At 39.4% G+C, this 27,234-nt stretch overlaps 2 protein-coding genes across 4 annotated transcripts in view; both read left to right on the top strand.

The window, feature by feature from the left end:
* Window positions 1–1,188: 1,188 nt before the first annotated feature.
* On the top strand, window positions 1,189–16,794 carry TNFRSF1B (TNF receptor superfamily member 1B; the record flags this gene model as incomplete). The annotated part of the gene is made up of 10 exons (XM_084299988.1): window positions 1,189–1,242; window positions 8,520–8,622; window positions 11,088–11,216; window positions 11,828–11,977; window positions 12,837–12,930; window positions 13,016–13,209; window positions 13,920–13,994; window positions 14,973–15,010; window positions 15,350–15,623; window positions 16,233–16,794. 10 exons carry the CDS (start codon window positions 1,189–1,191, stop codon window positions 16,529–16,531), a joined length of 1,410 nt encoding a protein of 469 aa, XP_084156114.1. The 3' UTR covers window positions 16,532–16,794.
* A 2,565-nt stretch (window positions 16,795–19,359) lies between these two features.
* Window positions 19,360–27,234, top strand: part of VPS13D (vacuolar protein sorting 13 homolog D) — a 102,310-nt gene continuing 94,435 nt past the window's right edge. For all 3 annotated transcript variants that reach the window (XM_084300165.1, XM_084300166.1, XM_084300164.1), the window contains exons 1-8: window positions 19,360–19,484; window positions 23,133–23,305; window positions 24,197–24,274; window positions 24,519–24,709; window positions 25,005–25,085; window positions 26,250–26,366; window positions 26,591–26,695; window positions 27,026–27,196. In XM_084300165.1, the coding sequence (XP_084156291.1) occupies window positions 23,209–23,305; window positions 24,197–24,274; window positions 24,519–24,709; window positions 25,005–25,085; window positions 26,250–26,366; window positions 26,591–26,695; window positions 27,026–27,196 (840 nt within the window). In that variant the 5' untranslated portion in view covers window positions 19,360–19,484; window positions 23,133–23,208. The remainder of the gene's footprint in view (window positions 19,485–23,132; window positions 23,306–24,196; window positions 24,275–24,518; window positions 24,710–25,004; window positions 25,086–26,249; window positions 26,367–26,590; window positions 26,696–27,025; window positions 27,197–27,234) is intronic.

Genomic DNA, 27,234 nt, shown 5'->3' with positions numbered 1-27,234 from the left:
AAAAAATCCTTCTCCAGCTCTCCTGAAGCCCCCTTTAGGCACCAGAAGACCACTGTAAGTTCTTCCCAGAGCCTTCTCTGCTCCAGGCTGAACAGCCCCAGCTCTCTCCATCTGTCTCCGCAGCAGAGTTGCTCCAGCCTCTGATCATCCTCGTGGCCTCCTCTGGGCTTGCTCCAACAGGTCCATGCCCTCCTTGTGCTGGGGGCCCCAGAGATGAACGCAGGGCTCCAGGTGGGGTCTCAGAAGGGCAGAGCAGAGAGGGACAATCCCCTCCCTCACCCTTCTGCTCACGCTGCTTTTTGTGCAGCCCAGGATACGGTCGGCTCTCTGGGCTGCAAGTGCAAGTTGCCAGCTGATGTCAAGCTTCTCATCAACCAACAGCCCCAAGTCCATGCACTCAATTCCAGTGTCTGCGTCACCAACAAAGATGTTAAACAGCGCTGGGCATGATGCTGACCCCAAGGAGCGCTGCCACTCATCACTGATCTCCACTCGGACACCGAGACATTGACTGCAACTCTTTGAGTGCGACCATCCAGCCACTTCCTCCCCACCGGAGTTGTCCTTCCATCAAATATATGTCTCCAATTTAGAGACAAGGATGTTGAAAAGTGTTAAATGCTTTGCACATGTCATATGCATTGCAGCCTGTTAAATGTATTATACTTGATATACTTAAGTAACACTGATGACCTTTGAATTAAAAACACCATGGATTTTATCCTGTAGCCACGCTTTTGTGTCTGATCTGTAAATGTTTCATTGCTGTTGATACTTGCAGTACACAGATCAGTTGCAGAAAAAAATCTTTTTGCAGGGAGCAGTTTGAAAGTGGAGAAGCTATTAGTCAAGTGCAGTTTTTCTCAGGAGCGGAGCAGGTCTGAATTTAAGTCCTCTTAATACCATCCTGGCAGCGTGCAGAAGACAGTAGCGAACGCGGTGCGGTGCAGCATGAACGAACGCTGCGAAACGTAAGTTCCTATTTTGGGGGCTAATAAGTAACTAAACCTAAATCAGCGCAGAAATAAGCCCACAGCGCTTGCCGAGGACCTCCCCTAGGATACAGCTTCCAGCTCCGAGGGCGGGGACCGCGGCTCTTCACCCCTGCAGCCCTGTGCGATGCTGAACCCGGGGGCGGGTGCCCCGGGAGCCTCCAGCTCCGCCTCGCCGCCGGCCTCTGTCGGTGCGATGGGGCCGCGCTGGCTGCTGCTCGCCGCCCTCCTGCGAGCCGTGGGCGGCCGGGTGAGTGCAGGGGGCTCCGGGAAGGGCTGCAGAGGGCTTGTGGGGGGCCCCCGGTGCCCGGTCGGGGTCCCCCCGCAATCCTGCGGGCAGGGCAAGGCGCCAGCGGGCGTCTTTTCGCTGTCAAGCTCGGTGCCGTGAGCTAGCTGCCTCCCTCTGCTGCTCAGTTCTTCGGGAGCCTCAGGGCTTTTGGACTTCCTTCCAGCTCGTCCTGCTCCCTTTGGCGAGGTCGTTGTTTTTTTTCTGGGTTCCCAAAGGGATGGCTAACCGTTTTTTTCCTGGGTTTTCATTGGAAGTGTGTTGGTTTTTCAGGCTTGTTTGAGGATTTGCAAAGATTGCGAGGGTCCTGGCAAGTGTGGAGTGTATGTCTGTATTTAACACCGTTATTTAAACAGGAAGAGCTTGTTGTGCTCTACTGCATCCCTTAAAAACATTCCTTATTTACATAGAAAAGCCCTTTAATTTACAGCTGAGACCCGATGCGATGCAGCTGTGACTGTTCTATATCTTGCTGAATTACTGAATTCTGTTCTTCAAAGTATCCTGTTACTGTTTAAAGCAAAAAGTTTCATGGGATCTATTTGACTTTGGGTGTATGCTGTGCTGGTGTAATGGGTAGTGTTTTTCTGTTTGATTTTAAGGTTTATTGGACTGTGAAGATAAATGTGGAAATAATTCTGAGATGTCCATTTCATTGCTTTTTCATGGGATGTGTGTGTTATTTACATGTTTATTTAATCATATTAACTGAGCCTTCCTAAGACAAATGTTTAGTGAAACTACGTTAGGGTGTCAGAATGTATATTGAACCTGGAATTACAGAGCTGTCTTTTCAGGAGGACTGGGTGCTGTATTGGGTTTGATAGTACGTCTTTTTTTTCATCTGCATTTCATTTTGAATTCAGCCCCTGGTTGTAAGTGGTAGTATTTTGAACATGATTCATGTGAAACACTTTAGACTGGATGGGTTAAAGCAGATAAAGAAGGGAGAGCCTCAGGATTGTGGCAGATAGTATCACCAAAATGTAAGCGTGAAGTTTTGTCATGCTTCTTGCTGTCAGCCTCAACAAAGGGTTTGTATTAAAAAGGAATTAATTTTTCTGACACCCTAAACACTATCTTATAATGGTAAAAAGCATGGAGGAAAGTTTCAGCATCACTTTTTGCATTGTCCTTGGACTCCTGACAAACCAAACTCCATATATGAATTAGAAAACCAAACCTAGTAGCTTCAAACACATCATCTCTGCCACACCACCACAACAAAAAAGCCTGTTACATCAATTTTTAAAAGTGCTCAGTTAAAGAAAACTTGGTTTAGCTTTGAGGGAGAGAAACTGGTAAAGCAATAGCTCTTGAGTGACACACACTTTCTTAATTTTCCTCAGCCTAACTAATCTTAAATATTCTAGCCTAATTCTCCATGCTACTCACAGGAACTGAACGTGTTTTTTGCTATTTTGAAGACCTCAGTCATCAGATATTTTTAATTGAAACTTTCTCAATAGCCTCAACCCTAAATGACTGTCCTTTGCAGAGCGGTGGAGCTGCTGATGTGTGCAGAGGAAGCCGTCCTCTGGATGCTGCTGGCTGGTTGTAAAGGAATGCTGCTGGTGTGTGGAAGGTGCACTGAGTTGCAAAAGGATAAATGTAACAGAAGATCTTATGGAAAACCCCTGAAATAAAGGGCTGAAGGCAGACTGCTCAGATGCCATTCTTTTTTATGGTCAAAGCTAAGGAGGCCATGGGTGACCTGCACCTTTCTGTTGTACATATCCTCATGTGTGGTCATTGCATCAAAGTTCATAGTAACTGCAAGTCTTAACAGGCCACTGCAAAAGGCACGTGTGATACAAGCAATGCCATTCCAAGAAAATTCTCAGGCTTGCAACGTGTTATTCCACTTGCCTTCCCCGTTGTTTGCCTGTGTAACTTTGCTTTCTGCAGGAGAAGTATAGATTTTAAGGCTCATTAGCTCTGACAGTACCTTTAAGTATCAGATCTTGATTTAGTGGCTGATATCTTTTATTAGGGCAATATTTGGGAAAACAGAACAGCTTTTGGGTGCATATGCTTGAAGTTTTGAAACATAAGAGCTGGTATTCTGGAAATATATGGATATTGATGTGTGGATATAACACATGAGATACTGTGTCTTCCTGCAAACTGCCCTGCATCTATAATTTCTGTGTGTTGTGAATAACTTCCATATCCTATACTGTCTACTGCCACCTCGTTTTGGGAAGATGTTCTCATATTATGGTGGTGAGTGGCAGTGAAGTGGAAAATCCCTAACAGTAACCAAAAGATACTATTTTCTCAGGAGGTGGGGAAGGTTGTGGTCATCAATCTGTTTGTGGCTCTGCAAGGACTCCTGGTTTACACAAATAAAGCTGGATGTAATATGGGAGAGCAGTTCATATAATGGACCTTAATCTTAAAACTTCTTTTAAATACCGCTCTAAGATTAGGTTATGCTTTCAGTATTGTTGGTTTAGCCTGATGCCCTGACACAACTCCCACTGATTTTGGTGAGAAATGCTGTTATCTAAGACAACTCTAATCTTCAGCTGAATTCATTCTCTAAATGACCAGTTCAAATATTTTAAATATAATTTTGTTTTTTCCTGTCTTCAGAGATTTGGTGGCTTAGCAAATGATATCTCTGTACCCTGAGACCTTTCCATAACAACAGATTTTTATGTCAGAGTCTTTGGTGACTTCATTGTGGTTTCATTTGCGTAAAGACTGTTATACACCAGATACAGTTCCTGTTCAGACTCCTTTGTTTGACAGCTTGAGTTTGAAGGCAACTGTATGAAAAGGAGACCAATAAAAGAAATGTGACAGGATTAAAATATGTGATTAAATCTCTTTGTTTTAAATTACTTCTTTGAGTGAAACTGAAAAGTATATGAAAATATATATATATATATATATATATATATATATATGCAATTAGCTTGTTTTATTTCCAGCATTGAAATTACTTAAGTTAATTATAGATGAAGTCCAAGAACTCAGGGACAAACTATAAGGCAGGAAGTAAAACAAATTATTTTATTCTAATTAGTATTAAGCATATAGGGAATGCATTACATTGGCACATGCTGGGAGAAGTTGACACTTGGACTTGCCTTTGTGGGAGGGTGCTGGCCTCAGGCCCTTTCCCTTCGCTTGAACAGCTCCACACAGCACAGATACAGCTGCAGGCCTGAAAGCCACACGACAGTTATGTACTCTGCTAGTTTTATCTCTTGGTAGGTAGGAAATAGGGAATCTTGGAAACAACCGTACATACATAGTGAGAAGAATCTATTCTAGCCTCTCAGTTGGTGTGGAGGCTGCTTTTAATCCACTCCCCTCCAGTGACAAATTAGGTCACTTATCTACTGGATGTCAGTAGCACAGATGGGAAAATGAGACAAAAAGTGCAGGGACCCTTGGAGAGAGGATCTTGAGTAATCGACTTATTGCACGTAACTTCTGTTGGTAACTTACTGCACGTAACTTCTGTTGGTAACTTATTGCTTAAAACAGAGATTGCAAAAAATCTCCTGAGTGAGCAGTGTAGTTAAGGGCAAGCACAGAGTTTACTCATTTCTGCTTTGAGTGATTAGGGATTACTCATCCTTCTTATGCAGATATTCCAGCACAAGAACCAAGTGCTAAGATATGTTGCCTAATTTGATTGATTTGCATAGAAATAGACATGTTTAATAACGTCTGTACCTCTGCTGCTGGATAGATGAAGCATTTTGCCTTCTACTTGCACTGGTCAAATGAAATTATTTTAATCATTTAATGAACCCCTTCCAAATTGTTCATTTTGTCTGTTTAAATATCTTAAGTCTGTTGCTATTAGACACTGCTGCCAATTCTGAGAAATGCTAAGGCTATGATGTAAAAGATGCAGCACCAGCTTAACTTCCTTCATGCTTATCTCCTTGCAGAACAGAATCACAGTTAAAGCGGAAGACAAAATATGGGTATGAGAGATACAAACAGTAATAAGCCATAAAGATTGTGGGATAGAATCAGGTCCCTTTACTCATCGGTCTTTCAGACCGAAGTAGCTAATGGGTATGGATGCCAGAGAATTTCATTTTGAGCAGCAAATATTGCACAGCCCAACTCACAGCCTGAAACTGGGGAGATGCCTAGAAAAGGTGGGGTCTTCTGGTAGCCAAGAAAGCTAGGAGAAATTTACACCTGGAAAGAGGCCTATACTTGCACTGACAGAGTAGGGGATTTGTCTACTGACTTTGACAGGTTTGGTTAAATGAGCTTACATGGGAATTAACTACTGAAATTACTGGATTTGCTCCAGAACAAGCCAAGTTGAGCTCATGCATGTATATAAATTTGATTTAGGTGAGTCTTATTTGGTTTCCCATAATGTTCTTTAAGGCTACTTGACAAGAAATTGTCAGTTGTATGTCGTTGAGAGGCACAACTCATCAGATAAGCTTTCAGGGAGATTTTATCGGTCAGAGATATCCTTTCAAGTACAACTTAAGAGAAACAGATGTGAACCCATCAACCAGTAGGTTTTCCTGTGTCATTAACTCACAAGGCAGTGTTTATAACAGACAATGCAGAGGATGAGATAAGAACACTTTTTTTTTTCTCTTTTTTTTTTTTGCCAGGAAGCCTCAGCAGCAGCAGGATAATTTGTGATGTGGTTTTTGTATTTCTTTCCTTTTTTTTTTTTTTTTTTTCCCTGTCTGTGTGTTTTCACTGGAGTTTTACTATTTAAAATGACTCTCAAGTGCTTGTGTTGATGAAGGTGATCATAGTGATGGCAAAAACACAACTACAGCACTTTGACTTCTCTTAATAAACACTTTGATCTTTTGTCTCTTAATAAACAAGAAAAGATGTAAAATTAAAAATAGTATTGATGAGAGCAGAACTGTTTTCTTCTCCTTTGTTAGAGTTTAGTGTCAGCTTACACTTACAAATGTGGTTCCTCTACTACTTGTTGCCTGTTACCAAGTTCAGCATTAACAGTTATCGCTGAACCTAGAAGGTATTGAAGAGACTCATTTTTCTTTTTTTGACTCATGATTATTAATCTCATTGATCACGATGAAACTGATAATGTTGAAGCCAGCCTCCTGTTTCTGCTTCAAAGTCTTCAATCTTTATGCAAACTCCCTTTAAATAAGCTTTCTTAACTGAAACGCAAAACTGGAGGCCAAAGTATTTTTTGGAGATGTATGTGGCTGCAGCCTGGTTCCTGCAAAACAGTCTTTCTTCTCATCAGAAGGCAAACAACAGTATTTGAAGGATGCATCTTGCGCTCAGCAGGTGTTTCTAACTTCAGCTGCTCTGCTGTTTAAGGAGATTTTTTAAAAAATAAATGTTTGGTGTCATTCTTCCCCACCCCATCATGGTTTCTAGCTTGCTGAAAAGGTCTTTTCTAGTTTCTTCATCACTTCGCAACTGGTCAGTTTCTTGTTAATCTGTGAGCAAATGGGGCAAGTACTGGCGAAACCCGTCCCGTCTTTCTGGTTTTGAGTCTTCAACTCAACTGACTCAACAGAATAGATCAGAATTGTCCTGGTTTCTGGTCAGTGCTACCAGTGTTCACGGTGGTTTAAATAGGAGTGGTGAAATTTCTACTTCAATAGTTTGGTTTCCTTTTTCCTGGAATGGGTATTCAATCTTAAGAAGGCCTGTCTCTGCCTTCACATTCCCAGGAAAGGCTCCTTCTGACAGTGACTATTGAATAGATGTATCAGCCTGTTCCTGATATACAGATAGATAAGAGGCAAAATATTTCCACAAACTGCATAAGAAAATGTGGATTCCCTTAAAGCAGTTGTTGAAACTGGGAATTGTTAGTCCACTTTGTCAGTAATGTGAAGATATAATAGGTAATCAACATGTTTTCTCAGTAAGGAGGAAGGATATTTTCATTACTGGCCTCCAAATGGCTGGTTCCTGTTTTGATTTCTCTTTTTAATATTTTTTTTAAGTACTTCTCTAAATGTGTGTAGATTATACATGGAACAATCTCCTCAGACTACAGACAATTGAGCAGTGTCACAGGCTCTTTGAACACCTTCTTTCTGATCTGGCAGGAAACTCCTACGCTTATACTAACGTTAGATTTTTTCTTTTATTCAGTGAGTATGTATTTCCTTTTGAAAAGAGGTGGCACTTCCTCAAATATTTTGACACTTGTTCATTGAAGTCATTGATACAGATCTATATGAGCTGAAAATTAGGTACAGTGTATTTTATGACTGCTACGTATGCATTTAAACTGCCATGAGAGAGGTTTTTTATTACTCTTTTTTAAAGACTTGTAGCCAGTTGCTCCTTTTCAGAAGAAGACGTGCTTTTTTTCAGAGACGTTTTCAAAACATCAAGGCCTTTCTCATTTAAAAAGGGAATCACAAAGTGTTTGGAATTATAAAAGCTTTATTTTTATTTTTTATTTTTCCTCTTTCCTTTGGTCAAACAGCTTTAAGGGGTACAGGTTCTTTCACTGAAGGGACGGATTATTTTGCCTGGATATTGCATGGGTGTAAGTGAGGGCACAATGTTGATTGTGCCCTCACAATCAACACAATCAACACAATCAATATTGTGCACAATCAACATTGAGCACAATAGAAGATTCAGTTTAGCATCATGTGTCCTTTACACCCACTGATGAAAACAGAAAGATTCCTTCAAGCATTGCAGTAGTGCTAGACCCACAGCTCCCTTCTCCACCAGGTTGGGAGGCCTGGGGAATATAAAAAGAGGTAAAGTCAATCTTTTAGTTGGCTCTAAATGTGTATAGGAAATAGACCTATAACTATTCACATAGCCACTTTGCAGACAGTGGTTCTCCCTGGAAACCTAAAGGTAAGAATTTAGGTTTCACTCTGGTGTTTTCTCAGAGGTTGCTTAAGTCATGCCAATGAAGAACAGGTACGTAGCCCTTTGTTTTAGGGGATTCAATAGTGACCAAGTATGCTGCTAATCCCATAGTTCCATTGCATTGTTTTGAACATAAAACCTGGAGAAATTACTTTGTTCATTGTGATGGATTGAAAGCAGATCTTTGAAAAACAGATGAACTGCTAAATGGTCTCAGGTAGGTCACAAGCTGCATGCTCTTCTGTTTTTTGGTCTCTGCTGCTTTCTAGTTCATCAGGCCTACCTGATCAGAAAGGAAGGGGTTATAAGTGCACTGATCTTTAAGTGTTTGTCTCTTTTGACTCTCTGCTATAGGGTCAGGATGGATTTGTGACTCATGTTTTTTCTCCAATTTTTCCTAGGATTATTCATTGCCTTATACGCCACAGTTTGCACAATGCAGAGACCCCAGAACTGAATTCTATGAAGAAAGACTTAACAAATGTTGCAGCCAGTGCCCTCCAGGTAGCTTATAATTTAAACTGTTACTTTACACAACCAAATTCAGACAATTTTCAGATGAGTATAGTACATGTTGGTTATTGAAGAGCATTGATTTTTTACTTTTACTATGGGCTCTTAGCTGGAAGACAATAAAGTACTCTGTCTGTAAACATATCTGAAGAAGAGACATATTGTTCATCAGAACTGGAGTTGTGTTACAAGTTTAACTTGGCTGGGGCTTATCAGGAGGACCATGTAGGCTGCTGAGCTCTTGTAAGCACAGCTTTACGTGGTGTTTTGATAAAAGCATTTTTAAATGAACAGTTGGTTTTAAAAAAAGAAAGAAGAGCGACAGCTAACTAATGAAATTACAAATACGAAACATCATTGCAGACCCAAGCCCACAGATATATTGTAAAACTGCCATTTTACAAGGTATAGCTTAATTTCTGTACTTTGACGTATGACTTACATAAGGGGCTTGCTGCTGGGCAGGTTAATCGCTAATTGCTCATTAAGGGAGTATTGTTGTCTTTTACTGTAAATCAGACACTGCAGACCACTATCAGAGACCATGTACAAGACCACAGAAACTGTCTGCTTTGAGGTTATGTCACTCCAGTGATAATTATTAATATTACATTATATATAATGTAAATACTTTAATTATTATGATAATTATTTAAAATTTACCTTCTGTTAGCAAAAGTTGATTGCAGAAAAGAGGGAGAGTGGAGAGAATTTTTTTATTTTTTTTTAGGGCATTGTAATGCCATTTGCATATTTTAATAGTAGAATTTTTGCAACAAATTGGCATTATAGAATTACATTAGACACAGAAGAAAAAATGTCTTTGTCTCACAACATGCTGAGCAAACAGAATTTGTCTCCATAAGTGCTGAGTTCCTGTCAGAGAGATCCGGAAGTTTATGCAGGAAATTAGTATTTGCTGAACTAGACACAGTTGTTTGAATTAACTGTAAGTGTCTAGATAGATCTGTCAAGTTTCATTTGTTAAAAACATAGTAGAGGAAATACGACAATTTGTAATTAAAATTATTTTTTACCGTAATTTATCAAAGATTGGAGCTTAAATCATTAGCAGGATGTGGGAGGTGGATTTTTAGCTTCAAGTAAATACATGCAAAACTGTCTTGGGAAATAATTTCCATGGCTCGCCTCCAGGGCTACTTCTTTTGGAAAACATTCTCCAAGCAGTTCCAGAGATTTTTCTTAATTATGTCCCCTTCCAAGCATATCCTCCAGGATACTTCTGTACAGGATATGAGGCATTGACTTTTATCTTCTTCCTGCTTTCATGAAAGGAGGAAATGGCAACTGAAGTGTTTTTCTTTCTCCAGAGAGGATATGTTGGAGCTCATGTTTACTTAGTGCCAACACTGCACTAAACTCTGGTTTTGGTGAGAAGCATTGGTGGAAAGAGGAGTAGCAGGTAGTTACTGGAAAAAGCACTAAAACCTGACTGTTCACCTCATAGTGTTCCTGGAGAAACTACCTTTACCAGCTTTTGATACTGTTTGTAGTGCCAGTAGCTTCAGAAATTCATTGCTTTGATGTGTTAAGACTGGCTGATGATATTAGGACTGACTGAAAATGTGAAGGAAGAAGAGTGAGCATTTCTAAAGAGCTACAGCTCATGTCCTCTCAGTATTGACTAATGCTAAAGTTCTAATTCAGCTCTGCTTACTGTGTCACTTTATTTCACCTTCTTCATTTGCTGCTGTTAACAACAGTAAAGGCAACACCCAAATTAGAATCATCAATGTTGGAAAAGCCATCCAAGATCATGCGGTCCAACTATCTCCCTACCACCAATGTCACCCACTAAACCATGTCCCCAGGCACCACATCCAACCTTTCCTTGAACACCCCCAAGTGATGGTGATGCCACCACCTCTCTGGGCAACCCATTCCCATGCCTGACCATTTTTTTCTGTGAAGAAATGTCTCCTAATTTCCAACCTAAACCTTCCCTGGCGCAACTTGAGGCCATTCCCTCTAGTCTTATCACTAGTTATCTACAAGAAGAGGCTGACCCCCAGCTCCCCACAACTTCCTTACAGCTACCTGAAAGGAAGTATACCATTTTAACAGGTGCCTGACTTTCAGCATGAAACACGATCCTGTGTGTTTCACCACAAAACATAGGGTAAAAATCTTAGTTTTATGTACCATGTTAGCTGCATCTAAATATATGCTGAAGTGTTTTGTTGAGGACTGAGGCCGTCTTGTTTTGAAGATGGTTGGAATCCACTGATCAGGCATGAATAATATAAAAGAAGTCAGAGTTTCCCTGTGTATATATGCAGTCCCCCTTTAAAGCAGTACTCTCTTGGTATGCATTACCAACCTGATAGTGATGATGAAGGGAAAATGTTTCTATGGCTGAAAAAGAGACTTACCTTACTCAGCCCTTAGTGATCTTTTCCAATGAGATGCTTTCACTGTTTGTTTGTTTTCTATAGGTCAGTATAAGACAGAGAGCTGCAGTCACAGTGTGGACACAAAGTGCAGTCCTTGTATACCTAACACGTATACAGCCATCTGGAATCGGTCTCCTCAGTGCTTTGCTTGCTCACCACCGTGCAGGAAAGGTAGGCTTGAATTATGAAAAAGACATTTGTCTTTGACTGCCTGCTCAAAGAGATGGCTTGGTTTAAATTTGACTTTTCTCCTAGGAAAACTCTTAAATAATGTTTGTTTAGGACTTGTATAATTCCATTCTTATGCATTTGCTATTTGTAAAATTTTGAAAAAACAAAAAAACAGGGTATAGACTTGTAAGGACCCCTTCCCTCTTTCTTTATAAGCCCTAAAAATGTGACGCCAGTCTTATATTCTTGGAAGGTAAGGTGCTACATTAATAAAATATATACAAATGTCATAAGTAGAGATGAGCACAGGTAACACAAATGTGCATATTTACGGTTATGGTACTATATACTGTACCTGCAGCTGCAAGTAGAGTTTCAAGTGTGAATTCCACAAATGCAAATTTCGAATCTCCTATAGAGACAGACAAAACTCTTCTGAAAATGTAGATGTTGAGGCACATAATGTATTTGCGTTATGAAGTTATACTAGCCTGAAACTGCAAAATTGTCTTTAGTCTGTGGTATGCAAACATCACCTCATATTCACTTGACATATTGCAGACTTTAAGTGTTTCTAATATTATCTTGTTTTATTCTTGTTTTAAAAACAGGATTTGTACAGAATCAAACATGCACTAATTCACAGGACAGAATCTGTATTTGCCCACGCAATGAGTACTGTATTTCAAAAATATACCAGAACTGCCAGATATGTAGAGTGCATAAAAAATGTGGAAAAGGTTACAGAGTTTTCAAACAAGGTAATTTAATTCTCAACTCTCAGAATCGACACACAAAATAGATCTAGTGTATGAAGATGGTTATTTATTGCTTAAATAGTTCGTTGATACTTTTGAATCTGCTTCCAACTTGTTAAGTTACATTTGGTAAAATACATTGCTTATTGTCTTTTAATTCGCTATAGTTTTGCATTCTTTTTAGTGCAAGAATTATCATAGCACATAGACAGTAAAGACACCAACAATATTCTCAAGAGGCATATCCAAAGGAAGAGAATTCTGCAATCTTTTATTGCCATATACCATAAAACTCCCCAATCCAACTTAATGTGCTTTTGTTTTGCTCTGCTGTGTGATTTCTTCCATACATGTCAGATTCAGGACCACATGTTTCCTGTTTAAATCCTTGAAGCAGGGCATCCGGTTGAATTTTGCTTACAGTAAGTAATGAAGATTCTATGCTGCCCAGCAGAGTGAATCTCTAGTAGATGATAAAATTCAGATGATAAATAATATCCAATGAGGTGGAACACTGAATATCATTAAGAAATTAAGAATCACTTAAAAAGATACAGAGCTCCAACAGAATTCAATAGGTGATCAGCCTCTTAGGGACCAGTGAAAAAATCTCCACTTTGTCTGTAGTGCCACATTTTAATGTTTTGGTAGGTTTTAACCTTGACGATCAAGGGTACCAAAGTAACGGTTAATTAATCTTCTGATTTGTGTGTGGGTGGAATGTTTCAAATTAATCTCTCCCACAACAGTCAGACTGTATTTTGTATACCGCCCCTGTATCACTTTCAGGATCTGTACCACAATTTGATTATTCATTTTTGTTTTTCACTATATGACTAACTGGAGTTCTCTTTCTTTAAAGGAACGGATAGCACAGATACAGAATGTAAACCTTGTCCTCCTGGCACTTTTTCAGATGAGGAATCTTATAATACCAACTGTACACCACACACAGTGTAAGCCAGAGTTTCTGTCAAATAGCAGTCTTTATCTATATACAGGGTTGCTTTCTTTTCTAACTTCTCTTTTTGTTTCTTGCAGTTGTAAATCAGTGGCTGTTCCAGGAAACAGCATGAATGACACTGTTTGCCATGACTCAGGAAGAGCAGATGCCACAGTTCTGCCTCACACTGCTGTAAACGTGCTCCCAATCCAAAGTTCAACTTCCAACAAACCTGACGTAATAACTCGACCTGTCATGCTAAACTCTGTACCCGACATGTCTCACATCATCGGTGAGCTGTTAACTCATTTAAAGTCACTTCTGTTTGGCTAGGAAGCAAGATTATCTGTAGTTGACAGCTTCTTTCCAAAACCAATTACCTGTACTTAAACAGAACCTCAGAACAGCTGAGTTAATTCAATGACACTGCTTGTCCTGTGTTGCATAATATTTACCTGTACATCTGCCCTGCTCACTGCATTCCACGTTGTCTTAGGTTCTGGGCTGAGGCAAGCTTGACTTCATAAACCTCCTGGAAAGAGGTCTTTGGAGACTTCTGGCAGCCTTTTCCAAGAAAGAGAATCCTTATAGCATTCACAAGTGTGGACATACTCTCCTGTTCATAGTCTATCCAGAAGGCATGTATATTTAGGAGTATTCAGGACTGCCTGGCCTTGTATTTTATGAACTGCTCTTAGGCTGGTGAGATACCTTTTGTGACTGAGGCCGAAAGTCAGTCCTCGGTTTTTGGAACAGGAAAATTCAATTTTATTTTGGTGGAGTCTGAAAATGAGACTTTGGTATCCAACAATGGAGGCCTCAAATATGAATTTCAGACATATCTGGTACTTATAAATGTAGTTGTTATAACCATGGAAAGAAACTACAAAACTGATTCTTTCTAATCTTATCCCTTGACAGACTGACCTGCTAAATTACTTACCTGTTTTTTGTTGTTGTTGTTTTCATTTTTTTTAATTGTTATTACTCTTTTATTTTCAGGATCAGTAACAGGGCCATTGTTATTGGTCCTGTTAATCACTGTTTTGGGATACTGTTTAATCTCAAAAAAAAAAGGTAAGATTCATGAAGCAAAACCAAACAGTTCTTGTAAGTACTGTCACCTCATTTTCTACCAATTTGAGCCTCGTATTTGACTGATGTCTTAGAAGGTGCTAGCTGGCTCTGAAGCTTTTCTTGTTGCTGCTTATGGATGAAGGATCACCAATATGTAGATTCATTGACATCTAATAATATATAAGTTCATTTATATTTTTTTCAAGGGGAGAAGGCAATGCTTTACAGATTCCTGCTTGACTCGCTGGCAGCCTTATAGCATCATGAAACTCTGAGGAACTTTTGACACCATTCCTCTGTTACATTGGGGGGTGAAATTTGGCCAAATGATTCAAAAGTCAAAAGGAGAGAGACTACCAGAAACCTCATGCAAAGCAGCTTGATCACATAAGCTTTGCAGGCACAGAAAATCAGAATTAAAAAATACACCAGGAATTCCACGTGTATTTAGAGTAAAAATGTCTTTATTAAATCACAAGGTGAATTTCAGCTTAATACAGGGTTACACAAAGGCAAATTTCCCCTTGAAATCTCTCTTGTTCCTTAGATTTTAGACAGCTTTCTAAACATGCAACGTGTCAGGTGAGTTGGACAACTGTGGAAACAGTTATGCTCCTGATGGAGCTTGTTAAGTGTTTTGTGCTTCACTTAAATATTGTGCATTATCAAATATTATAGTTATCATTAAACAGTCACAACCATAGTTTATTGTTACCTATACCTTTTGTCAATTACCCTATACTAGAAAAAATATTAATTTATGCAGAGGGTTCTCTTTGCTCACTGGCAAAATTCAAGGTAGCTTACAAACTTAACACGGTATAACTTTCAACATTTAAAATCACATGTACTAAACATGCATTTGGAGTTCACTCCAGGAACAGACTAGCTGAAAGAGAAACTCAGGCTAGCTGGAAGTGCAGCTTTTGCAACTGAAACAAATTTTGATCCTAATGAACCATCTTTCCTCATTTGCAGCCCTTGCATACTTGCCACCAACTAGAGAAGCAGATGCGGTGAGTGTCACTCATTTCTTTCCATCTTCTCCACTTTAACATAGAATCATGGAATTTTATCTAATTACATGTATTAAAAAAAACACACAGCAGAAAGACAACTGGAGTGAGAAAGGGGTGGTTTGAACCCCAAGCTTAGAGTGTAAGATGTACTTTTTATAATCGATGACGCTCATTTTGTTGAATGCCTAATGAGCTAGTAGGAGTCTTACTTACAGTCATCTCTACACAAATGGGGATTATTGGTGGTTTCTGTAGCTGCCCAAGTACTGACCAGTTCTTTGCTAGTGTTCGTTAAAAAGATAATTAATGTTTTGCAGTTTTCTGCAACTGTTTCAGCCTTTTTCCCCTTCAGAGAAGCAGTGTGACAAAAAGATAAGAAATACAGGATCGCAAAGCTCCAGCAGCTGTCAACAGGAGGAACAGCATCTCTTGGAAACTCCTGGGTCAAGTAGTAGCTCCCTGAATAATCCAGCTGGGTCTGCAAGAGTCAGTGTAACAGATAACAAGAACAATGAAAAGAAAGAAACAGAAAGATTGCCACAGCAATATTCAGCTGCAGAAGGTTGTAAGCTTCACAGTTGTGGAGACAGACACAACTCTGCAAGTTCAGGTAAGAGTCTCTCAAAGAATCTATATTGGAATGTTCCAGAACCTCTTGAAATTTGATTGTCAGTTATGAGTCTTTTTAGAAGTTTATATGAGAGGATAAAACATTATGCTGAACATGGCTTCAGCAGAGAGAGCATTTGGCTTCAGCAGAGAGAGTATTTAGTAAGCTTTGAAAAGAGAAAGTGATTGTTTTAAGTTGTTGGCCTGGTATAGTAGAGACCATGCTCAATGGAGGAAAAAGTTATTTGCAGATTAGGGGATCAGAGTGATGGTATCTGTAAGTGGGACAAATGGACAAAGGGAGCAGTAAGAAATGAACATTGTCTAAAGCATTCAAAATGGAAACAAATGGATAGGGGTTTGGTTGGGATCCAGAGCTCTGTATTAATTTTTACAGCTTCTTTATCACTGGGATAATACTTAGATTTTATGGTACCATCAAAAAACTAAAAGGTTGTAGAGCCAGTTTATGTAAATTAAGTGAAGCAAGAAGGTATTTAGTATCTACTTTAACTTTTAAGTCAAAGAACCAGATAAAAAAAAAAAATCCAACTGTCCTGTTCTGCGCTGCATTCTTCCATGCTTAATCTGATTTTTTGCTCTTCAACAGAACACTCTGGTAACGGAGGAACGCAGGTGAATGTGACTTGTATTGTTAAAGTATGTAATCCAGATTGCAGTTCCCAGTTCCCAGAACAGGCTAGTCCATCTAGCATGGATTATGGAAACATTCGTTATTATTCTCCAACCGGGGAAGAAATTCCCCTTTCAAAAGAAGAAAACTCCATGAAAAAAGAAACAGAAATTCACATCTCAGTGGAAGCCAAAGACAATTTACCTCAGGACTTACTTCCTGAAGAAAAGAAGTTTCCTCTGGGTGTTCAAGATGTGGGGATGAAAACTGTTTAAAGGAGATAACAGATCATACACTGATTGACTGATAAATTCATCAGATAACTCCTTATCTTCTAAAATAAACATGTTAAATGTAGCATTCCTACAAAGACTTGAAATCTCATCTGAGAATAGACGTTTATTTTTTGAAGTTTTTAATCTCTTCTTTGGCAGCTTTGAGAGTTGAAGGATCACCATTGCAGCTTTGAAAAAGTTACGACTTTTAATGCTTTATCTTTTACACTGAACGGCCTTCCTTCTGTGATACCCTGAAGAAACCTTTGCTAGCTTTGAAAATAAATGTTTTTCTAACTATATGCCATTTACTTTTCTTCTGAAACTTCTTGTGATGATAATTTGGGATCAGGTTTGCCACATGTCGAGAACATGACTGAACACCACTTCTGAGTGACTGGATTAAAATTATCAGTCATACAATGCCAGTGAATTATCCATGTGATTTTAGTTTTAAAACTACTGTGTTCAATTTCCCATCCCATATTTTCAAGGATTTGCTTTTCTCCAGCCTCCTGCATATTTATTATTGTAGTTTGCTTTCTCTCCTTATTGGACCAAACTTTTCAAATCAACCTTACATATATCAAGGAGTGGAATCTTTTACAGGAGCTTTTTTTTTTTTTTTCCCTAGATTATAACTATTACGCCTAAATAATAGCATTATTTCATTAGCTGTACATAGTTCATTTTATTTTAGAAAGGAAAATGTAGATTAAATAGTTATTTTCTTCAAGGAGAAAACAATTTTTTGTAATTGACAGCTCTAAAATTTGTCATGTTTGTGTCCTGGCTGATTTAATATGGTTCCCTTTTTTGAGGTTTTCGAGGCTAACCATGAACCCAAAATATTATTCTCTACATTCCAGTGGATATTAGAGAAGATCCAGATGAATATGCGGGCCAGGCAGCTCACCTCCACTGATCTCATGAAAATGACGCTCTCTTGATGATTGCATAACTTAATCTGTAAAAAGTGGAATTGACTCAGACCTCAGAACCAGAAAATCCTGTTGTCCTCCATGTTTTGCTCAATGCTGAAGATCCATCCACGTCTTACAGAAAATTAGTAGAATAGCATTTATTCTACAGCTACAGAAAAAAAAATCAGACTTTTAAAAATACATATTTTAAACTTACAAAAAAATTGAGATTTATTAATATTATTTCTAGACGTGGAAACTGACAAAAAAGGTCTTTAATTCTACTGTGATTCTATGAAGAAACTTTTTACAACTGTATATTAAACTTTTACTTGAGGGTCATTTTCAGAAAAGACTGTGAAACTGGAAACACTGAAACTAGTGCAAAATTAGGATGTAGAAAAAAAGAGTTTTATATAATATTTTGAACCTCTTCTGTTGAACAGAGTATTTTAATAGCTTGCTCATCAGCTCCCAGTATTGGGACCACATGGAAGAAGCAGCAGCAGCTTTTTGAAGAAGTTTTAAAAATGTTTAAAAAAGAGGATCCAGTTATGGTATTTAATTTACTGTGTTTTCAAATTATGGAGGAGTGTGACAGAAGGGAAATCTAAGTTTTACAGGGAAGTATGAAATGTGCTTGTATTTGTTAATTAAAAAAAGACTATTTTTATACTTGTATCTTCATAGTTCCTACCTCTCTCCTAAACAGAATTCTAATTTTTAGAGTGGGTTGTTTCATTCCACAGGCTAAACTATGGCATTCAAAACAATTTTATTTCTTACTGTTACTGCCTAATTAAAAGAGGATTTATCCACTGCAGTCTCATCTCCCATTGTTTGTGCATAGGCACTCTGGAGAGGATTTTATATGCAAGTATCACTGTTCTATTCAGACTTATGAATAGACATAATCTTGACCTCCTATCTGTCCCAATGGACCTTTAATGCTTTTAAGAGCCAAAGAAGTTGTTTATTGTGACTTGCTTGACGTTGTAGTTTCTGTAACTGGCCCGTAGTGTTGGTGGAATAGTTGAAGTGTTTGGGCCTGATAACCACTTCTGGTACATATACTGTGTTATGAACCTGTTAATCTCACTGCAAAGTCAGTCATGGGTTGGCTATGTGTGTCTGCAGCAACAGAATTATGACATTATGGTGGAGTTGAGGAGTGAAGAGGGGAAGCATGCTGTAAGTGCTGTACCTGTGAGCATCATTTTGCTCAGAGCATCTTCTTTCAGCCTTATTTCCTTAAGAAAACAAATTAATTAAATTTAATAAATTTATTTTAAAAATATTTTTAAATATTTGATTAAATAAATTAAATGGGGAGCTGGGGTTGACTCCTTCTCACAGGTAACCAGTGATAGGATTAGAAGGTACGGCCTCAAATTGTACCAGGAGAGGTTTAGGTTGGAAATTAGGAGAAATTTCTTCACAGAAAGAGTAGTCGGGCATTTGAACTATCAGGCTATTTGAACCTGGGGGTTGCCCAGGGAGGTGGTGGAGGCGCCGTCCCTGAGGGTGTTTGAGGAAAGGTTGGACATGGTTTAGTGGGTGACATTGGTGTTAGGGGGATGATTGGACCAGATGACCTTGGAGGTCTTTTCCAACCGTAATGATTCTGTGATTGCTGCTTATTGGTCACTTGACGGTCTTTACGATATTAAAAACAAGACCGAGGAAAAACTGCTTTCTTCAATCAATAAACCAGGCAGTTGTACGCAGTGCGATGCTTCCTCCTTCACGTGCGCGTTACGATGCTCACGAGGCACCGACCCTGCTGCTGACAGGACTCCGGCGCCCGCCTCACGGGCGGCGCTGCCCCCCGGCCTCATGCCCGGGCCCGCCCTGCAGGCGGCGCAGACCAGAGTGTGCCGGGCCCGCCTCAGAGAGGCGGAGGCAACGCAGCGCTCGCCAAGGTGCCCGCCCAGTTTCTCCCCCCGCTGCCCGGCCGGACACCACCGGCTGGCTCGCAACCCGCAGCCCCCCCGGCAGCCTCGTGGAGGTGTCGGCGACCGAGAGCCGAGGTGAGTGCCGGGGGCGGGGGGATGGCGGCCCCGGGCCCCAGCCGTCGGCTCCTCCTGCGTCAGCCCGCTCGGCGCTGGCTGCATGGCCCAGGCCCGGCGCGGGGGGGCTCCTCCCTGCCTCACGCCCCTCTCCGGGCTCCGCCCCGAGGGCCGCGGGGGGCGGCCGCAGCCCCTCGGCTGCGGGGCCGGGGAGCCTGAGGCGGGGGTGCGAGGTCGCTTGCCGGGGCTCCGTGAGGCGCCTCGGGGCCCGCGGCCGGGCCCTGGCGGTGTCGGGCCCCGACCGTGTCCGCTCCCCCCTTCCCGCGTGCCCCCGGCCTCTCGCTGCTCCCTCAGGGCTCGGCTGGCCGCCTTTGGGCAAGGTGACCTTTCGCTTCGTCTCTGCCCCACGTTGGCGTGCCAACAGGTCTCCTCTTGCCTTTCTCCTCCTCCCTACGGTGTATTTGTGTGTATGGAGGGAGAAAGTGTCTTGAAGGCTCACCCCCACCTTCTTTTTTTTTTTTTTTTTCTTGGTGAAGCCAAGGGGTAATCAAAATGTCAACACCCCCCATTGCACTGACCAGGCAACACCATGCCAGCTTTCCTTCCTTGACTTAAACTGCCCCTTGCTCATGGACTCAGACTTCATGGCCTGTGTTGTGACGTTTGTGTTGCAAAAAAATACACATTTATCCAGAAAAAAGTAAGCCAGCTTTTAGTCAGGTCCTGCTTTGGGTTTAGATTCTCATCCTGATAAACGCTTGCCGTTTCTTTTTTAACCTGTATGTGAAGGAAATAAAAATGCTGTAAAAGGAGATATTTCATTTTTTCTTACCACTGGCATAGCAGCAGACTAGAAAATTATCAAATATACATGCCTTAAAACACTTGGAATATATGGAAATAGTTATTAATGTTCCACAAGAAGTTTGGATTGAGGAGGTGACTTTATTTGCTGTTCTTACGATGACTTCAGGCATGGATTAGTTCATGCTCTGGATGTTTTCAGTCATGGGGATGCAAACCTGTTACGTGTTTCTGAAAGACACGTCAAGATCTTCCCTCTGATTTGGCTTCTAACAGTCTGTAGATCCCTTTTTTGTTTATTTTTTTTTGAAAGGTAATGTGACAAGGCTTAATGTATTTGATTTTACTTGAGCTTTGGTTTTCTAGTCAGGTTTATAAGAATAAAAGGCTATGCGAGGTGGTGACCCCACATGTGTGAATGCTAAATATTATATGGAACTTCAAAACTTTTGGTTTTGAAAAAAATATTCAGAAATATTACAGAGACAAAAATAGTGTATGTGCTTGACATGAAATATGCCTCATTTGAATGCAATTTGACCTGTGTTAGTTCTATTTGTATCTCATTATGCATGACTGTATAGTTTCACTTTTCAGCCCTTAGCAAATCCCCTTTCATTATTTGCTTAATTCTGGTATTGTCTTTAGCTGTACTAGCTAAACATATTCACTGATTTTATTTTTTTGGTTACAGAAGTGGAGAATCAAATGTATAGATGCCTTGAATCAAGCAAACCTCATTATAGGAAAGCCCTGAGTTTTAATATAATTTTTTTAACGTAGCTCTTGAAGTTGTCATTTTCTTCTTGTTATCAGACATAACTTTAAGGTAAATAAGTCTGACTTGCCCGGTACTGGCACAGGCTGCCCAGAGAAGCTGTGGATGCCCCATTGCTGGAAGTCCTCAAGGCCAGGTTGGATGGGGCATTGGGCAGCCTGGGCTGTCAGGAGGTGTCCCTGCCCATGGCATGGGGTTGGAACCAGGTGATCTTTAAGGTCCCTTCCAACCTAAACCATTCTATGATCTTGCTTTTCTGCTCTGCAGAGCACAGTCTTTTATAAAGTAGTATAAGCAGGTTTGTGGGGTTGAGAGACATTTCTAAATAGCGAACTGCGACAATACACTCACAGCATTCTGACCAGAAGATAAAGCATGCGTGCTTTTTTCTGCCTGTGTTAAAGCATACTTGGGCTTGTTCTTGAAGAAGCTAGTAGGAGTTTTCTGATTCATTGGTTAAAAACTTGTTCAAGGGGCTTAGGGGTTTAATGGTCTGATTTCTGCAATCATTTCTGTTTCAACTCGTGGTAGAGTATGAAGGGAGATGTTGACATGTATAACCAGCGTTGCTTTTCTAATACAGCTTTTGTGCCCCTTGATGCAGTACTCCATGCTATGGTTTGAAAACCTTTTAGAGTAATTGTTGATAAACTATTTATATGATTTATATCTGATTATGTCCCACGCATACACTGTTCCCCCAAAAAATGGTTTGGCCGGGGTGAGTTGTTTCACAGATCAGAATTCTACAAAAGTACAGTTGAAGGCTCTTGGTTGTAATGTGATTCGGATGCCAAATTGACTTCTTTCTGCTCAGCTAAAAGTGCATCCTTCCACTGCTTGTAAAGATATCCTTTGTGTGATTTTGTAGGGCTGGTGTGTAGCTGTTTTTTTCTAAAATCATGTTAATTGTTGAAGATTAATCGTGAATGTTTTCTTTCCTGCCGTACTTGACATAAACGTTAAGTGGCACCTCTTTTTTAGGAATGTAATTGTTCATCACAACTGAAAAGGAGTGAAAGCAATATAAATGTTTCAGAAATGCGTTGGGTACTTCTTTGCAATATTGGTAATGACTTCATTCAGCATAAGCAAAATCTGTAATTCAAACAAGTTTGGAGAAAAAGCGTGTGCTCTCACATAGCATTGTGCATGGGATACAAATGCACTTAGCTCTAGTTATCCTAAGTTTCCTGTGAGGTTAGAAAGTCCTTCACCAGAGCACTTAAAGGGTATGGGGAGGGAGGATGATGCATGCTTTTCTACTTAGGGAGTTTTCAGCATGTTTTTAATTCAGAAAGCTTAGTGTTCTGGGTTTCTAGAATGGATGTTGCAGATGTTTGGGCCCACAGAGGCAGATGTGAGGTGTTCCTGATGGCTGCAGAGTCTCTGCACCATAGGTATTTGTTCCTTCTTTCAATATCCAGTCTTTTCCCAGTATGTTATTCTAGCCTAGGAGTAGTAATCTATAATTAGGTCTTCTAGTAGAATAATTTATAAGTGCTGACTCCAGAAAGTTTTGTGAAGAAGCATGATAAATGGAGAGGGAATAATAAATAGTGTCAGTATGATCAGCCTTTATATAAGGCGAGGAATACTCTGCTTCTTTCCCCAGTTTGAAAACTGACAGATGTGGCATAAAATCAATTAGAGAGTGGTGCATGCAGGACACCTGTTACTGTCATCTAGACTTCCAAAACCAGAATGCTGGCAACTTGAAGAAAATACTGGGAGTGGAAGTCAAGGAAGCCAGTGCAAAACTGCTGCAGCTCAGAGCGGAATTTTAGTCTTCCGTTTTTGAAAAGCGGATTGTTAATTGGCCTAGTTGATAATTGTCACTAAATGCGGTGTTTTGATTAGACATAGGTTGGAAAGATGAATTTAATTTGACAATGGGAGTAATCTGTAATCAGCAAAGCTTTGTGTGAAGCTCTGTGATTTGGCACTTAAAGGGTATGGCATAAGCATGACATCTACCTTTTAAAAATTGCTTTAATATTTTTACTGCTTTTTAGATTGAATACAGTATCTCAGGTTTGCTGAGACTATATTTCAGACACTCATTTTCTTCGTGTTTTGTCTTTCAGGGTGAAACTGCAATTATGGAACAGAGATCCAGAAAATGACAGAAAAATGTTAGTTGCCCTCTTCTAGGACACAGTCATGTTGGAAGGATTAGTAGCCTGGGTCCTCAACACCTATTTGGGCAAATATGTCAACAACCTGAATACAGACCAACTTTCAGTTGCTCTTCTGAAAGGTGAGGTTTTGGGGTATTTTCTGTAATGTTTTTGTTCTGTGATTTAGAAAAAAAGTGTTTTGTTTTGTTTTGTTTTTTAATGGAAGATGGAATAGAAACAATCACTTAATATTGTGTTTAACATTTATATAAATGTTTCTACTATGAAGTTTTTTTGCTAGCACTTTACATCAATGGTGAATTCTCTTGTGTTCCTATTTATGTTCCTTTTAATCACCACAGTTAAACTAATTTATATGAGACTCTTAACTGCATGCTAACCATATTTTATCAGCTTGTTTAGTTTACATAATGTTTGTGTGTCATTCTTCTCAATACTGTTCAATAACTTCCCTGTAGAGGGACTGCAGCAGGAAACGCCGTGTAGTCTTTACCTCTTACATTTTGGTGCAAGTCATTATGCCCTTTTAATTAAAACCTTTGTGGAAAAGGTGACATAAGGATATCTTGTGCTTCTATAAATCAGTGGTTTCTAATTTACCTTTTGCTGCTATTATCTGCTATTTTATAATATTTCAAAGCTTTTGTTTGTGTGCTTTTGGTAATACTCAGAGAATACTTGAAGTGTCCTGTTTGGAAAGAAAAGGGTAGAAGCTTTCTCCTTGATGGCAGTGAAGTTCAGAGCTAAGTCCTTGAAGAAGATTGCTTCTAGATCACCTCATCAAATGTGATCATATAGTTTGAGTATGTGGCACTGGAAAATTAACGAGCATGCTAAATATTCATTAGAGCTGTTTCAGAAGGTGGTGTGGTAGGTTGACTATTCTCATGAAATCCTAATTTTTTCTTCTCTGAAAGTTGCTGCTAGTTATTTTAAACTTATAATGTTCAAGTTGGCATTCTTCAACATTTTTGCTCAACAGACTTGTCTGTTCTATGTGCTTTCATTAGGTGCTGTTGAACTGGAAAACTTACCACTAAAGAAAGATGCCTTGAAGGAACTGGAATTACCATTTGAAGTAAAAGCAGGTATGTATTTTGCCTGTGTGTGCAAGACAAATATTTATAAACAGGAAATATTGCGTATATTAGAAGTTTTACCTGTGAGTCAGTAGCTTGAACAAGTGAAATAACCTGATGTTTGGGTAGTTTTTAGTTTGTTTGTTGTTTTTAGTTTGTTTGTTTCTTACACAACTTTTCCTTTGAAGTTTTCATGGGTAGTAAAAGTATGTTTACACAAGAATCTGATAGCATCTCTGTTTTGTATTTCTAGGTTTCATTGGCAAAATAACACTACAGATACCATTTTATCGCCCACATGTGGATCCATGGGTGATATCTGTCTCAAAACTGCACTTAATTGGTGCACCAGAAAAGAAGGAAGATTTTGATGAGGAAAGGGAGAAGTTGCAAGAAAGAGAACATAAGAAAGCTCTTCTTCTAGCACTTGAAGAAAAATGGAAAGTGAGTTGCGCTTGTATTTCATAATAAAGAAACTGCTTTGGTAAATGGATTGCATTTTAAGTCTCCTAACAAGTATATGCCTTCTGAGAATAAATGCATAGGAAACTAAGTTAGAATTTGATACGTATACGCTAACACAGTGCAGTTTCCAATCTCTGCCCCCCAACAAGCATTGATGATACTGAAATCTGTTTTTATTCTCTCTCTTGTTCAGTAATTTCAGTATAATACGTTCACTGTTTCCTGATCAATTGTTACACTGGTGGTTAATGCTTATCTCTATTTTCTTTTTCAGAAAGAACGACAACAGAAGGGGGAATCCTACTGGTACTCAGTTACAGCATCTGTAGTCACCAGAATTGTAGAAAACATTGAAGTAAGTCTTTATGTTGTAGAGCTTTTCCCATTTGCTAAAAAATCACCTGTGCCCACTGTGCTTCACATTGTGTAGTCCCCAGAGAAGAAATATGTAAATGAATGATAGATGTTTGCCAGAGAACAGCCCCCTTTGATTGAATCTTCATAACTTCAATCTCAAACTAGTCCTGATAGGGACTTATGGGAAGAAATAACCTCTCACCCTACCAAGGGGAAAACAGCAACTCTCAAGTTTTTAAATTTATTCTTCTTCTACTATTAATAAAAATCTGGCATGTCTCCACTAAATTTCAAAATGACTCAAAAATATGACTGCTAGGCTTTGTACCTTTTTGTCTTTGGAATTCCTTATGTAGTTAATGACATTTTAGGGTTTAGATGATGTTGTAGTTTATTAATCTATATTGTGTTTGCAAAATAAAACTATTTAGCAACATATACATTACTAAGCATTTGTATAATGTATTATATAAAAATAACCTGCAGCTTTCTACAGATTAATTGCTAAAGTTTGTCTACTAGTCTCCATGAAAGGACTATTCCTTTCTCTTCCTTGTGCAGATAGACTGACTATATCATTTGATTGCTTTTCAATTCACTAGAGGCAATTTAGAAGCAAGATAGCTCAGACCAATTGCTTTTCCTGGTGTCTGAGAAGGATGTATTTGCTCATGGTGAGAGTATCTATACTTACCACAGTCCTGGACTTCACATTCACTGCAAAACCACCATAACTCAGTGCTCTCTAAGGGTTTACCAATGTAAAATTACTTCGGGTCGTGTCCTGCTGCTAGTTTGTAGATTTAGCCTATGTTGAAGATTCTGGTATGTGAAACATACCTGAATCTTTGTTTGGCAATTACACATTTGTCTCGAAAATGGAGAATAATGGTAAGATAGCAAAATAAAGTACACTCTTCTGTGAAAATGGCTAATTGTTCTGGGGGAGAAGAGCAGGGAGCGGTGTATTTGAGGAGAAGATAGAACCAGAGGGTACTAAACCAGAAGTGAGGAACAGCACTTTGAGGTCCAAATGAGTACCAGAAATTTGCTGGAGGATAGCAGAAATGAGATATTAAATGGTTTCAGTATTAATAAATAGTACTGCTGTGCACTCTGATGTAAATAGTTGTCTCTAGTAATTTCTTCTTTTCCTGTCTAGTTAAAAATTCAGGATGTCCATCTGAGGTTTGAAGATGGTGTCACAAATCCTTCCCAGCCTTTTGCATTTGGCATATGCATCAAAAATGTATCAATGCAAAATGCAGTATTTGAACCAGTAAGTATAACTGTTCTGTACAGGAGCTTACGACAGCTAAGATGTGATGCTGTACTTTATGGGTGCTACTAAATATTTAGTAAAAAGTGTAGCTTTTTATAGCAATAACCAGAAGATTATTAAATAGATTGTGGGCATTTTCCATTGCATATCGAGTGTGTAGAGCTAAAAACTACATGGTGTGTGGTGTATGAGCTTGTCTTCATTCAATTTTTCTACTTCAGGTGGAGAAACTGATGCGGAAAAAGCAGTTAGATGTTGCTGACTTCAGTGTTTACTGGGATACCGATTGCACTTTATTGGGTGACCTACCTCCTGGACAGCTGCAGGTATGAGAGAGAGATTTTTTTGCTTATTTTATTTCCAATAGTTTCCTTCCTATATTGTAGACGTAACTGACATAAAAGTACTAGGTCCAATAAATTCTAAGAGTAGCAAGAGTTTATGGCTTCATGCTGTCATGGCAGGATATGTGGGTAACCCGAAAAAGGTTGTGCTGTGACATACCATATGTTTAATCTTTAAAAAGAGAACACATTGAAGAGGTTTTGTAAATGGACTGATATATTAATGGAGTGTATCCTAATGTATCAAACCAATATATCCTAATAAATATTTATCCTCCCTTCATGTAGAAAAAATGTTCTTGTAACCCACAGGAAGCAATGGATAAAAGTATGGAAAGCCGTGATCATAATTACATCATGGAACCTGTATGCACTTCTGCTCTTCTGAAGAGAAATTGTTCTAAGGAGCCTTTAAGGTCTCGCCATACTCCGCGGCTTGAATGTGACATTCAGCTTGAGACGATACCCTTGAAGCTTTCACAGGTAAACACTGATAATCTTTGTTTAACTCCCAGTTTCTG

Source organism: Netta rufina (assembly GCF_964035555.1).
Source record: "Netta rufina genome assembly, chromosome: 22".
NCBI lineage: Eukaryota > Metazoa > Chordata > Aves > Anseriformes > Anatidae > Netta > Netta rufina.
This window is presented reverse-complemented; position numbering and strand designations above follow the sequence as displayed.